The 14,819-nt window shown below is 37.4% G+C and overlaps 1 protein-coding gene across 1 annotated transcript in view; it reads right to left on the bottom strand.

Moving 5' to 3' along the window:
- The window catches only part of Wdr70 (WD repeat domain 70), a 329,962-nt gene that overhangs the window by 156,515 nt on the left and 158,628 nt on the right, over positions 1 to 14,819 (bottom strand). The window contains exon 9 of the mRNA XM_047556126.1: positions 13,666 to 13,742. Within this exon, the coding sequence (XP_047412082.1) occupies positions 13,666 to 13,742 (77 nt within the window). The remainder of the gene's footprint in view (positions 1 to 13,665; positions 13,743 to 14,819) is intronic.

Raw genomic sequence — 14,819 nt, 5'->3', positions numbered from 1 at the left:
GCACTTTCACAGTTTAGACCAACATACATTTACCTTAACACAAAAACTAATAAACCAAGCTGGAGTTGTGGTAGAGTACTTGCCCAACCTGTGTAAGGCCCTGGGTTCAAACCTCAGCATCACATATACACATATAAAATTTTTAAAAAGATCCATTGACAACTGAAAACTATATTTAAAAAAACTAATAAACCTCCAGATGTTTTTCTGATGCATTGTTTTCAAAACCCTCAAAATGACCAGTTAAATAAAGTCCTATTTTTATACTCTTACCAATCTCTAAGGAAAATTTTATTCTAGAGTTCCAAACACTACATGATTCTCAATAATTGTCAATTTCAATTTCCCCTTAAAATGGCACTATTAATTTTGATAATAAATTTTAGCAATTTTTTTCCTCACAGAATTTTGAGTTTCATAGTATCATTTATTTTGACAGAAACTGAGGACAATGACATTTCAATTTTAAAATGAAAGAAATAACAAATAAAATAAACAAAACAAAAACCTAACCTTTGTCTTCAATGTAACAACTTAGCCCACATAAAAATTAACAAATAACTCTTCCTATTTTACTAGAACTGGGGATGTGGCTCAGTGGAAGAGCACTTACCTAGCACGTGCAAGGTCCTGGTCTCAATCCCCAGTACCCAGGAAAGGAAAAAAGTCCTCTTCCTATATTAATCAAACACTAATTCAAATAATAAGTTTTTAAAATCTGTGGCTGAATTGAGGATAGAGTTAAAATTGTGATGCTCACAAATTAATTTGAATGGTGATAAAAGGGCAGCCACAAGCAAAAATCCTAATCTAAGTATTAAGACCCACCTTATTCCCAGTCCTTTTTGTTTGAGACAGGATCTCACAAAGTTGCTGAGGTTCTTACTAAGTTGCTGAGTCTGGCCTAGAACTTGTGATCTTCTGCGGTCTGGTCTCTGGAATTAAAAGGTATGCCACCAAGCCCTGTTCAAAAGCTAAGAATTGGGTTGGGATTGTGGTTCAGTGGTAGAGTACTTGCATGTGTGAGGTTTGATCCTCAGCACTACATGAAAATAAATAAATAAAATAAAGGTATTGTGTCCATCTACAACCAAAAAAAAAAAAAAAAAAAGCTAAGAATTTTGAGAGGAAGAAATTTTTTTTGACCTTTTAAAAATGAACACATATGAATTGTACCCATACATATAACATGCACCAATCAAATCCAACCTTATAGTATCTTATGGGTTGGATAAATGTATGATTACATTAAAAGATGATCTACCTCTTTCATGCATTCAAGCCTTCGGGGAAAATGATTTGTCAAGAGAAGCCAAATTAAAGTACTACCAATATATGTACATCTCAATTACATCAGTGATTGGGAAGCAGCAGATTCTCATTATTGCTAGAACTCAAGCAAAATATGAGCTTTACAATGTGTCTGAGCAGCCAGGTGTGGTGGTGGGCATCCGTAGTTTCAGCTACTCAGGAGGCTTAAGCAGGTATAACACTTCAGTCCTTGAGTTTGAGATCAGCCTGTGCAACATAACAACACCCCATTTAAAAAAACAAATACACACACACACACACACACACACACACCTGAGTTATTTTTTCTTCTACTGTATTTTGCTATAACCAGCACGTATGAATGTGAAAATTTGCAATATTTAGGCTCTACAAATAAATCTTGAGGAATTTTTCCCCAAAGTGACCTATTTCATGTAAAAATTCTATTAACAAATGCTTCAAACTATGTAGATACATTAAATTATCTACTCAACAAGAATAAAAGTCGTTTATTTTTTAAATGTTGGTTTCTGTAAACACTTTAAAAAATCCTTACAGTTTTAAAATGAAAAACTATGATAGTATATTAAAAAAAATCAGAATCAAATAATTAAATTAGATGAAAGTTATGCTAAATAATATAGAAGCATGATCTAAAAAGTATATTTCCTGTTTCTGTGAGAACATCTAGAAAAAAGAACCACTGTGACTATAACACTATTTTACTTATCTGCCGGCTTGGACAATATAAAATCCTAGCCAGCATCAGACAAATAGGATAGCAAAAACCCATATGCTTAAAAAAAGAAACTCATACACACTATAATAGCTGCTTATTCCTTCTTCTTGTTCCCCAATTCTAAAAAATTTAGACCATCCCTACCTAATCCCCAGCCTCTAGTTTTTTAGAAGCAGAAAACCAAAGCAGAAACTGAGGTATTTCTATTCAATGTCATACATACAACAGCAAGAAGTAACAATAGAAAGGGAAAAAAATCAAAAAATACAAATAGCAGTGAGGAATTCAAACTATAAATAGGCCTACATATGCCAAGGCATTCTGAGTCATACCATACCACAATGCAATAATTTATAAATTGTGAAAATGCTAAACTACATTCAAAACTCACATAAATAACATAGGAAACTAATGTTTTTAGCTCCCCCCCCCAAAAAAAAATACTTAAAACTGAGAAGAAAAAACTTTCAGTTACAGAAAATTTACTTTCATGAGATCCATTTATATGAATCATCATTCTTTGGCGAATTTTACAATTATGTTTACATATGTTATTGATTATAAAAACTAAGTGAAATCTGCCTAGCAGCCTTCCAGCAAGTTTCTGAACATGTTCCACACATGTTCCAATAAGGGATGCTCACCAAGATGTTAGAAAACCCTCATATGAATGAATCCAAGGCTAGTCCTATTTTAGTCATATGCAAGACTATACATTTAGTCCAGATTAGAATCTTATAAATCAAGTATTACTCCATTTTATAGGAATCTAAACTTGGGGCTGGGGATGTAAATCAGTGATAGAGCACATGCCTAGCATGTGCAAAGGTCATGGGTTCAATCCCCACCACTGGAGGGAAAAAAAGGAAAAAAAAAGTTTCTCAGGAATCTAAATTTGATGATAAATTACTTGCTTAAAGCTACTGGTAGAGTACCCACCTTTCTCTGGTTCTCATTACAAAGGGCACGCTATTTCCATTATGCCAGGCCAATACCTGTCAATGCTTTTAATTGTAAAATTCATCTTCACAAGTTATAACCAAATTTTAAAATATTGTAAGTTATTGAAGTTTACCATCAAAAGCATTTAGTCATGACAATCTTCATTCCCCAAAGAGTATTCTTAGAATACAACAATACTACCCCAACGGTATAAAATGGGTCATCCACTGTGAGAGAGAGGACTGTATCAATATGTCTGGAAAATGATGATTTCTTCTATTAATATACTTCATAGGCCCTTTAAAGTAATTTTCCCTTTGACTGTAACTCTAACTGAAGACTAAAGGACCCTTTCTCCACCAACATCTGACAGTTACTAGCAGACTAAGGCACACACAGGAAATCCTGCAGTCTCTAATACAAGGTAGATAATCCCTGACTACTGAATTCTCATAATCTAAACTAGCACCAATGTGCATAAAAATTAAAATATCCTGAAAAAATATCCAAGAAAAAACTTAACCAAGTGAAATACAATTAACTATAATTTCCATGACCCTTTTACAGGAAAAATGGTAGAGGTGGGAGATGACAGGCATATGAACAGATATTAAGAACTCTCAGCAGGGCATGGTGGCACAAGCCTGTAAATCCAGTAACTCAGGAGGCTGAGGCAGGAGGATCACAAATTCGATGCCAGTCTCAGCAATTTAGCAAGGCCCTAAGCAACTCAGTGAGACCCTGTCTCCAAATTAAATACAAAAAAGGATAGGGATGGGGTTCAGTGGTTAAGTGCCTCTGGGTTCAATCCCTGGTACCAAAAAAATAAAAAGAAAATTTCCCTAACTTTTTATTTTGAAAAGCTTCAAAATTACAAAAAAGTTAAAATAGTACAATAAACACCTTTCGTAAGAACACCAAATATAGTAATGATTTGTCATATCTGTATTGTCAGTCTTTCTCCATATACCTATTTATTCATATTCTCATTCTCTCCCTCTCTTTCCCTCCTTCCCTCCACATCCCCATCCCATACCATTCAAAAGTACGTGCTTATATCAATATTCTTCATTCTTATTCTCCAACTGGTATCTTCTAAGAACAAAACCATTTTTCATCATCATCATATTTCCACATAACATAATCTAATAAAATCATCTCTACCATTTTACAACTGATACATAATGAATTATCCCCAAAATTCAATGGCTTAGAAAAACAGGATGTTATTAGTGCTGCTGAGTTCACCTGCAGCTGGTTCTCTCCCAGCAGGATTAACTCCAGTGTCTATGGTGGTTCTGGTGACCTAGGCTGAGCTCTCTCACAAGTTTGGGAGTTGGCTGGCTATAAGCTGATCTAGTATGGTCTGAGCTGGGACAACTGAATTGTCCTCTACTTCTATCCTGCAGAACGGTAGCCAAGGCTTGATCAGATAGCAATGCCATGGTTCCAAAGGAAAGGAAGCACACAAAAACTCTTCAAAGGCCTATGGTCAGAATCTGTACACCATCATTTTGGCCATGTTCTGTTGGCTAGCTGAGATTCGGGGAGGAAAAACAGGAACCATTTTCCTCATAAGGAAACAAAAAACTATTGCCAAGTTTGATATCATATCATCCCACTTGTCCCAAAAATGTCTCTTTAGTGCTGTTTTGATCCTTTTTCCTATCTTTCCTTCACAAATTACATGCCATGATCCTTTCACAGAGTAGCCCCTTACCTTTTCTTTCATAACAGTGACATTTCATTACATTCAGTTGTTCAAAAGAAACTAGATTTTACTGTCTCTAAGTATAAAATGATCTGATTATCATTCACTATATTTTTTGCATATTCTACATGGTAATATCTTTGAGGATCTAAATTAGAATTTCCATATATTCTTCAATAAGTTCAGGTCCTCTCTCATTAATTTCCAACTTTTCCACAAAAGTAATTTACATTGATACACATATTTCAAACTCCTATGGGAAGATTTCCCCAGATTCTTCCGAACAAGCAGCGTTGGCAACCCTTCCTGTCTGTTCCCTGCACACATATGTCGCCATTGCCAATGAATGGTGTTTGTTTGTTTGTTTGTTTGTTTGGTTGGTTGGCTGGTTGGCTGGTTGGATTTTAGTACTGGGGACTGAACCCAGGGTCACTTAATCACTGAGCCACATCACCACACCTTTCAGTTTTTTTATTTTGAGATGGGGTCTCACTAAGTTGCTGAGGTTGGCCTTGAACTTGTGATTCTCCTGCCTCAGCCTCCTGAGTCGCTGGAATTATAGGTGGGCTAATGTTTTTAATACTACATGTTCACTCTGACTTTGTCCCACACCATGGAAGCCTGGAGTAAAAATTGGGCCTCACTGTGGTTTGCTGGTTGGTTAATTTGGCAATACTGGAAATCAAACCTGAGTGCAAAAGAACCAAGCACTCTACTGCTGAGTTATGTAATCTCAGTTCTTGATCTTAAGTCTCTGGTTCTTATTTTTTACCAGCTATTGCAAAATCCTACCCCTCAAAGATTTATTCAGTCATTTTTCACAAATGGTTATATCATCACACCCAGTGGTTCTTCCTTCCACTCCACCCTAAATCCACTTTCTCTGTGCCCACCTTTTTTTCTTTATTTTTCTTTTTTTCTTTATTTTTTTATTGCTATTCATCTGTATTTCCTCCTCCCCCAACTGTGGAAGGAGACAGTTTTCTACGTTCTCCTCCTCACTAAAACTTCTAAAATGCACAAACATTTCACAGTGAGTTACTATAGAAAAATCAACAGGATTAGCAAACACTACAGAGATGACAAGACTTCATAAAAGTTGTTACTTTTAGCTCAATTAAAGAAATCTGGGAGTTTCAAGATGGCGGCCTAGAGGGCGGCTGCATTTCACGTTGCTCCAGGACGCAGGATTCAAAAGAGGAGATAGTGAGAGACTTGGGACCAACTCAAAGCCGCCGGGTGAGTCTCTCCCGTTGGGGAGGTGTCCCGGATGGGGCGGTAGCGCCGGAACACAGGGAATTTGTGAAGTGGAGTTGCTCGGCGAGACACCACTCCCCCCGCTGGAGCGGTAAACACGGACAACTGGGATCATCATGGAGGAGGCGGCTCAGCACAGCGCTTGGACTCGGAGCAACCACTGGGGCTGCGGGCGGCTGCCTGAGGAGGAGCTGCGTGGCGAGCTGTTTGGACCCAGAAACGACCGCTTCTGAACACCGGGGGTTGCCCAGAGGAAGAGGAGGAGCACGGCGGGTCGCTTGACCTAGGAGTGACTGCATCAGAGCCAGAGGCGGTTGCCAGAGGAGGAGGCGAGTGGTGAGTTGATTGCACTCAAAGCGACCGCTCCTGAACACCGGTGGCCTACCTGGAGGAGGAGCGCGGTGGGTCACTTGGTCTCGGAGCCACTGCCCCTGAACACCCGGGGGGCTACCCCGAGGAGGAGGAGGAGGAACAGGGCGGGTCACTTGGGCTTGGAGTGACTGCCTAGGGCTACGGGAGGTTGGTGGGAGGAGGAGACGCGAAGTGAGTTGCTTGGACTCCTAGTGACTGTGTCGGAAACCGGCCTGCTGTCCGGTGGAGGAGGTGTGTGGCGGGTCTCTGGGTATCGAAGCTATTGTACAGGGCTCCAGGTGGCAGCTCAGAGGAGGGGCCGCATAGCCAGGCGATTAAGTGCAGAGTAGGGTCCCAGGAGCTAGGTGGCTTCTTGCTGGAAGAGCCGCACAGAGACACGCCTAGGGGCGGAGCAAAGTTTCCAGGACTGCGGGCAGATTCTCTGGGAGAGGCAGCCTAAGGAGACTCGCCTGCGGAGGGTGAGGCTCCCAGGCCCAGGAGGTAGGTCCGGGCCCCTGGGAACGTTGCAGAGGAAGACAGCCCAGCCCAGGCGGTAGTTGTAGATTGAGGGGAACCTCTGGGAGGGGAACTGACCAGCGAGACATTCCCACCGAGTGAGTCTTCCCTACCGGGAGAGGTTTTCCCACAGGGATGGTAAAACCAGAGACACAGGCACAAACAGGCCTTGCCTCAGCCCGCAGCCTCGTTCCCCTTTGGATGACCATTGGTCAACAAGTGGAGACACCTCTGACCACTAGCAGGGAATATACGCCACCTGAGGGTCACCACCCTAGAGAGGCAGCTTCTTCGTGGAGCTCCGCATTATCAACTTCCTCCAAGACTTCAGATTACTGAAGGATAAGAGGGGATATACTAGCAATCTTCAGGGACATTATAAGTCGATAGAGGAAATCTGCAATATCTTAATGACCCACTGATTCCTGAACAATATGAGAAAACAAGGGAAGAAAATGCCCCAAACAAATCTAGATGTTACATCAATAGAATCCAACAACAGCATGGCAGAAGAAATGACAGAAAGGGAGTTCAGAATGTACATAATTAAAATGATTAGGGAAGCAAACGATGAGATGAAAGAGCAAATGCAGGCATTGAATGATGAGATGAAAGAGCAAATGCAGGCATTGAATGATCGCACCAATCAACAGTTAACAGAGCAAATTCAGGAAGCAAAAGATCATTTTAATAAAGAATTAGAGATATTGAAAAAAAAAACAAACAGAAATCCTTGAAATGAAGGAAACAATAAACCAAATTAAGAACTCCATAGAAAGCATAACCAATAGGATAGAACACCTGGAAGACAGAACTTCAGATATTGAAGACAAAATATTTAACCTCGAAAACAAACTTGAACAAACAGAGAAGATGGTAAGAAATCATGAACAGAATCTGCAAGAACTATGGGATATCATGAAAAGGCCAAATTTGAGAATTACTGGGATTGAGGAAGGTTTAGAGAAACAAACCAAAGGAATGAACAATCTATTCAATGAAATAATATCAGAAAATTTCCCAAATCTGAAGAATGAAATGGAAAATCAAGTCCAAGAGGCTTATAGGACTCCAAATACACAAAATTACAACAGACTCACACCAAGGCACATTATAATGAAAATACCTAACATACAAAATAAAGACAGAATTTTAAAGGCTGTGAGAGAAAAGAACCAAATTACATTCAGGGGGAAACCAATATGGTTATCAGCAGATTTTTCAATCCAGACCCTAAAAGCTAGAAGGGCCTGGAACAACATTTTTCAACCTCTGAAAGAAAACGGATGCCAACCAAGAATCTTATATCCAGCAAAGCTTACCTTCACATTTGACGATGAAATAAAATCTTTCCATGATAAACAAAAGCTAAAAGAATTTACAAAAAGAAAGCCAGCATTACAGAACATTCTCGGCAAAATATTTCATGAGGAAGAAATAAAAAACAAAGAAGCAAATCAGCAAAGGGAGGAATTATCCTAAAGGAACTGTCAAATAAAGGAGGAACCAAGATGTGTCAAAAAAGAAATAAATAAATAAAATTTTAAAAATGAACCAAATGACCGGAAATACAAATAATATCTCAATAATAACCCTGAATGTTAATGGCCTGAATTCATCAATCAAAAGACATAGACTGGCGGATTGCATTAAAAAGAAAGATCCAACAATATGTTGCCTGCAAGAGACTCACCTCATAGAAAGAGATACCCATAGACTAAAGGTGAAAGGATGGGGAAAATCATACCATGCACATGGACTCAGCAAAAAATCTGGAGTATCCATCCTCATTTCAGATAATGGCGACTTCAAGCCAATGTCAGTCAGAAGGGATAAGGAAGGACATTTCATACTGCTTAAGGGAAGCATAAATCATCAAGATATAACAATCATAAACATCTATGCCCCAAACAGTGGCTCATCCATGTATGTCAAACAAATCCTTCTCAATTTCAGAAACCAAATAGACCATAACACAATAATACTAGGTGATTTTAACACGCCTCTCTCACCACTGGACAGATCTTCCAAACAAAAATTGAACAAAGAAACCATAGATCTCAATAACACAATCAATAATTTAGACTTAACAGACATTTATAGAATATACCATCCAACCAAGAGCGAATACACTTTCTTCTCAGCAGCACATGGATCCTTCTCTAAAATAGACCATATATTATGCCACAAAGCTAATGTCAGCAAATACAAGAAGATAGAGACACTACCTTGTATTCTATCAGATCATAATGGATTGAAGTTAGAAATTAATGAAAGAGTGAAAAAAAGAAACTACTCCAACACCTGGAGATTAAACAATATGCTATTATATGATGAATGGATAACAAAAGATATTAGGAAGGAAATTTAAAAATTCTTAGAGGTAAACGAGAACAAAGAAACATCATATCAAAATCTCTGGGACACTATGAAAGCAGTATTTAGAGGAAAATTTATTTCATGGAGCACATTTAATAAAAGAAGTAGAAATCAACAAATAAATGACCTAACACTACAGCTCAAAGCCCTAGGAAAAAGAAGAACAGACCAACACCAAAAGTAGTAGAAGACAGGAAATAGTTAAACTCAGAGCTGAAATCAACGAAATTGAAACAAAAGAAACAATACAAAAAATTGACAAAATAAATAGTTGGTTCTTCGAAAAAATAAACAAAATTGATAAACCTTTAGTCACACTAACAAAGAGAAGACGAGAGAACACCCAAATCACTAAAATTCGGAATGAACAAGGAAATATCACAACAGACACGACTGAAATACAAAACATAATTAGAAGCTATTTTGAAAATCTATACTCCAACAAAACAGAAAATTTCGAAGACATCGACACGTTTCTAGAGACATATGAATTGCCTAAACTGAACGAGGAGGACATACACAATTTAAATAGACCAATTTCAACTAATGAAATAGAAGAAGTCATCAAAAGCCTACCAACAAAGAAAAGTCCAGGACCTGATGGGTTCTCAGCAGAGTTCTACAAAACCTTTAAAGAAGAGCTCATTCCAATACTTCTCAAAGTATTCCATAAAATAGAAGAGGGGGGAATCCTCCCAAACTCATTCTATGAAGCCAATATTACCCTGATACCTAAACCAGACAGAGACACATCGAGGAAAGAAAATTTCAGACCAATATCCTTAATGAACATCGACGCAAAAATTGTCAACAAAATTTTAGCAAATCACATACAAAAACATATTAAAAAGATAGTGCACCATGATCAAGTGGGTTTCATCCCAGGGATGCAAGGTTGGTTCAACATCAGGAAATCAATAAATGTAATTCACCATATCAATAGACTTAAAGTCAAGAATCACATGATTATTTCAATAGATGCAGAGAAAGCATTTGATAAAATACAGCATCCCTTCATGCTCAAAACGCTAGAAAAAATAGGGATAGTGGGAACATTCCTTAACATTGTGAAGGCCATCTATGCTAAGCCCATGGCTAATATCATTCTAAATGGTGAAAAACTGAAAGCATTCCCCCTAAAAACTGGAACAAGGCAGGGATGCTCTCTTTCACCACTTCTTTTCAATATCGTCCTTGAAACTCTAGGCAGAGCAATTAGACAGACCAAAGAAATTAAAGGGATACGAATAGGAAAAGAAGAACTCAAACTATCCCTATTTGCTGATGATATGATTGTATACTTAGAGGAACCAGGAAATTCCACCAGAAAACTTTTAAAACTCATTAGTGAATTCAGTAAAGTAGCGGGATATAAGATCAATGCTTATAAATCTAATGCATTTTTATATATAAGTGATGAATCTTTGGAAAGAAAAATTAGGAAAACTACCCCATTCACAATAACTTTGAAAAAAAAAAAAAACACTTGGGAATCAATCTCACAAAAGAGGTGAAAGACCTCTACAATGAGAACTACAGAACACTAAAGAAAGAAATTAAAGAACACCTTAGAAGATGGAAAGATCTCCCATGTTCTTGGATAGGAAGAATTAATATTGTCAAAATGGCCATACTACCAAAAGTGCTATACAAATTCAATGCAATTCCAATTAAAATCCCAACGATGTACCTTACAGAAATAGAGCAAGCAATTATGAAATTCATCTGGAAGAATAAAAAACCCAGAATAGCTAAAGCAATCCTTGGCAGAAAGAGTGAAGCAGGGGGTATCCCAATACCAGATCTTCAACTCTACTACAAAGCAATAGTAACAAAAACGGCATGGTATTGGTACCAAAATAGAAAGGTGGATCGATGGTACAGAATAGAGGACACGGATACAAACCCAAATAAATACAATTTTCTCATACTAGACAAAGGGGCCAAAAATATGCAATGGAGAAAAGATAGCCTCTTCAATAAATGGTGCTGGGAGAATTGGAAATCCATATGCAACAGAATGAAACTAAACCCATATCTCTCACTGTGCACGAAACTAAACTCAAAATGGATTAAGGATCTCGGAATCAGACCAGAGACCTTGCATCTTATAGAAGAAAAAGTAGGTCCAGAGCTTCAACATGTCGGCTTAGGACCAGACTTCCTCAACAGGACTCCAATAGCGCAAGAAATAAAAGCAAGAATTAATAACTGGGATAGATTCAAACTAAAAAGCTTTCTCTCAGCAAAGGAAACTATGAGCAATGCGAAGAAAGAGCCTACAGAGTGGAAGAAAATCTTTGCCAATCATACTTCAAATAGAGCGCTAATCTCCAGAATGTATAAAGAACTCAAAAAACTCTACACCAAGAATGCAAGTAATCCAATCGACAAATGGGCTAAGGAAATGAATAGACACTTCACAGAAGAAGATCTACAAGCAATCAACAGATATATGAAAAAATGTTCAACATCTCTAGTAATAAGAGAAATGCAAATCAAAACCACCCTAAGATTCCATCTCACCCCAATTAGAATGGAGATTATCAAGAATACAAGCAACAACAGGTGTTGGCGAGGATGTGGGGAGAAAGGTACACTCATACATTGCTGGTGGGGCTGCAAATTAGTGCAGCCACTCTGGAAAGCAGTGTGGAGACTCCTTAGAAAACTTGGAATGGAACCACCATTTGATCCAGCTATCCCACTCCTTGGCCTATACCCAAAGGACTTAAAATCAGCATACTACAGAGATACAGCCACATCAATGTTCATAGCTGCTCAGTTCACAATAGCCAGATTGTGGAACCAACCTAGATGTCCTTCAATTGATGAATGGATAAAGAAACTGTGGTATATATATATACAATGGAATATTACTCAGCCATAAAGAATGATAAAATTATGGCATTTGCAGGCAAATGGATGAAACTGGAGAATATCATGTTAAGTGAGATAAGCCAATCTCAAAAAACCAAAGGACGAATGATATCGCTAATAAGTGGATGATGACACATAATGGGGGGTGGGAGGGGTTAGTGTTAGGGTTAGAGTTAGGGTTAGGGAGGGGGGCAAGAATGGAGGAAGGAAGGACTGTATAGAGGGAAAAGGGGTTGGGGGGAAGGGAAAAAAATAACAGAATGAATCAAACAACATTACCCTATGTAAATTTATGATTACACAAATGGTATGCTTTTACTCCATGTACGAACAGAGAAACAACATGTATCCCATTTGTTTACAATAATAAAAAAAAAAATTAAAAAAAAAGAAAGATTGGAAATAGAATGGCCATCTGATCCAGCTATCCCACTCCTTGGTATTTATTCAAAAGAACTAAAATCAGCATACTATGGTGATAAAGGCATGTCAATGTTTATAGTGGTGGAATTCACAGCAGTCAGGTTATAGAACCAGTCCAGGTATCTGGAATCAGATGAACAGATAAAGAAAATGTGGTATTTAGACACAATGGAGTATTACTCAGCCATAAAGAAGAATGAAATTATGGCATGTGCAGATAAATGGATGGAATTAGAGAACATCATGCTAAATGAAATAAGCCAGACTCAAGTCAAAGGTCAAATCTATTCTTTCATATGCAGAAGCTAGAGCAAAATAAGGATAAAAAAAAGTGTGTGGGGAATACTATGAAAATATAAAGTAGATCAGTGGAGTAGAGGAAAGGGAACAGAGGGAAGAAAAAGGACAGGAAAAGAGTAGTATCAGGGACTGAAATGGAGCAAATTATATTCCATGCATATATGATTAAGTCAAAATAAAACTCACTATTAAGTAATACTATATGTACTTACAAAAACAGCTTTAAAAATAAAACTTTGAAAATTAAAACATTACTGTATTATTGATTTGTTGGTGTATCTGTACATTGTCTGTCTCCCAGCACTCGTTTCCATTGGAATGTAAGCTCCGTGAAGGCAGAAACTTCATTGACAGTGTACTTGCATACAGTGCACATGCTATACATGCTGAATGAACCAAGAATCTGGGCTGATCTTCCACAGATAACCCTCAATTACTATTCTCAGAGACAAAGGCCAGAAAAAGGTAAATCAAAATGAAAACCACCTTAATTTATTACTGTCATTTTCCTCTAAAACGTGGTAAAAATATATTTATATAATGGAAGTCTATAGTTAAAAGTTCACTGATCTCTCATAGAACTATGACTGAAGAAAACCCAACTTTGTGTCAAGAAAAAAAAACTGGTGCATATTTTCCTTTCAGATAAGTCTTTACTATAAGAAGCAAAAAATTATTAGTCACAGCTTCAAAGTTACTTAACTATATCAATCTGATCCTTCAGGCCCTGTAACAAAATTCTATGGGATTCATACCAATTCTCATTTTCAGTGTCCATATTTATTTAATTAAAGATTAAGAATATATAAACATCAGAATTTCTGAACTCTTATTTCTTTTACTGCATTTTTTTACTGAAAAATGCTTAATTAGATAAATTATCAACAGTACTCACGCATCATTTGAGCAAGTCATAAATTCTCCCTTTATTTTGGGATGCCATGAGCCAGTATGAAGCATTGCTGTGTGACCCTTGGAAAAATAAAGACAAAGGGAATAAAAGAGGTTTTTAAAAGGTAAACAATAAACTCATGAGAAACTGATATATGATATTTAAAACTTTTTGTCCCCTCAAAAACATAGTATTTTTATTATAAGCTGATACTATTTTACCCCAATTTTATCTCATAACATGTTTTGCTTTTTTTCCACTTTGTTTAATCCTATTGTGCATCACCCCCTGCCCACTCTCAAAATTAGCACAGTGCTTACCTGCAACAGGTACTTAATAAGGGAAAGAGAAAAATAACATACTCTTGCAAGGAAAGAAAAAAAATAAATAAAACCATAATAAGAAAGACAGATGGGCCCTTCTTTAAAGATCATGATTCTTTTCTACAATGAAAAATAATTAAGAATAATAGAAAGCATTTACAAATAAGTAAAACAAAAGCAAGAAATGGGGCATCCATATTTCCTAAAAAAATGTGTCTATAATCTTGATTCTATAATATAACTGTTAAGAGTAATTGAAAAAAACATATGTAAAGTGATTTCAGGAAATTAACTCAACAAAATATACAGCACATAAAAATACTAGTATTATGAAGTTGGTATAAAAATTGATATGTACTCCAAATCAACCACAGAGTACATATTAAACCCTACGCGCGCGCGCACACACACACACACACACACACACCCATCCCTACCCCTCCCAGGAAACAAAATTCACTAGAGTGGTCTCATATGGTCAAGTCAGATTCAGATGGAGCAAATAAAAGCCTAATACTTTTTAGTGTAATAGTGGCAGTGTCTCTTACTCTGACAGGGTCCAAAATAAAGCTATCCTAAAAATAGCAAAATTACATATTAAAGTGGTTTAGAGGGAAAACAATAGTACTAGAAAGAATGAATTAATTAATATAAATGAATATAGTGGACCCAGAGATCATCTCCAGTCCATGTTGCCCACAATGCCTCAAATTGTATTTGGCCAAGACCTGCATTCTGCTCAAGTTTACAGGATATAAATGGGAGGCACTACAGAGGTAGAGACTCTTAGCCTGCAGTAGGGAGGCATGAATTAAAGCAATGCCCACAGGGACC

Source organism: Sciurus carolinensis, chromosome 6 (genome assembly GCF_902686445.1).
Source record: "Sciurus carolinensis chromosome 6, mSciCar1.2, whole genome shotgun sequence".
NCBI classification, from domain to species: Eukaryota; Metazoa; Chordata; class Mammalia; order Rodentia; family Sciuridae; genus Sciurus; species Sciurus carolinensis.
The sequence above is the reverse complement of the archived record's forward strand: the minus strand, read 5'-3'. Positions and strand labels throughout refer to the sequence as shown.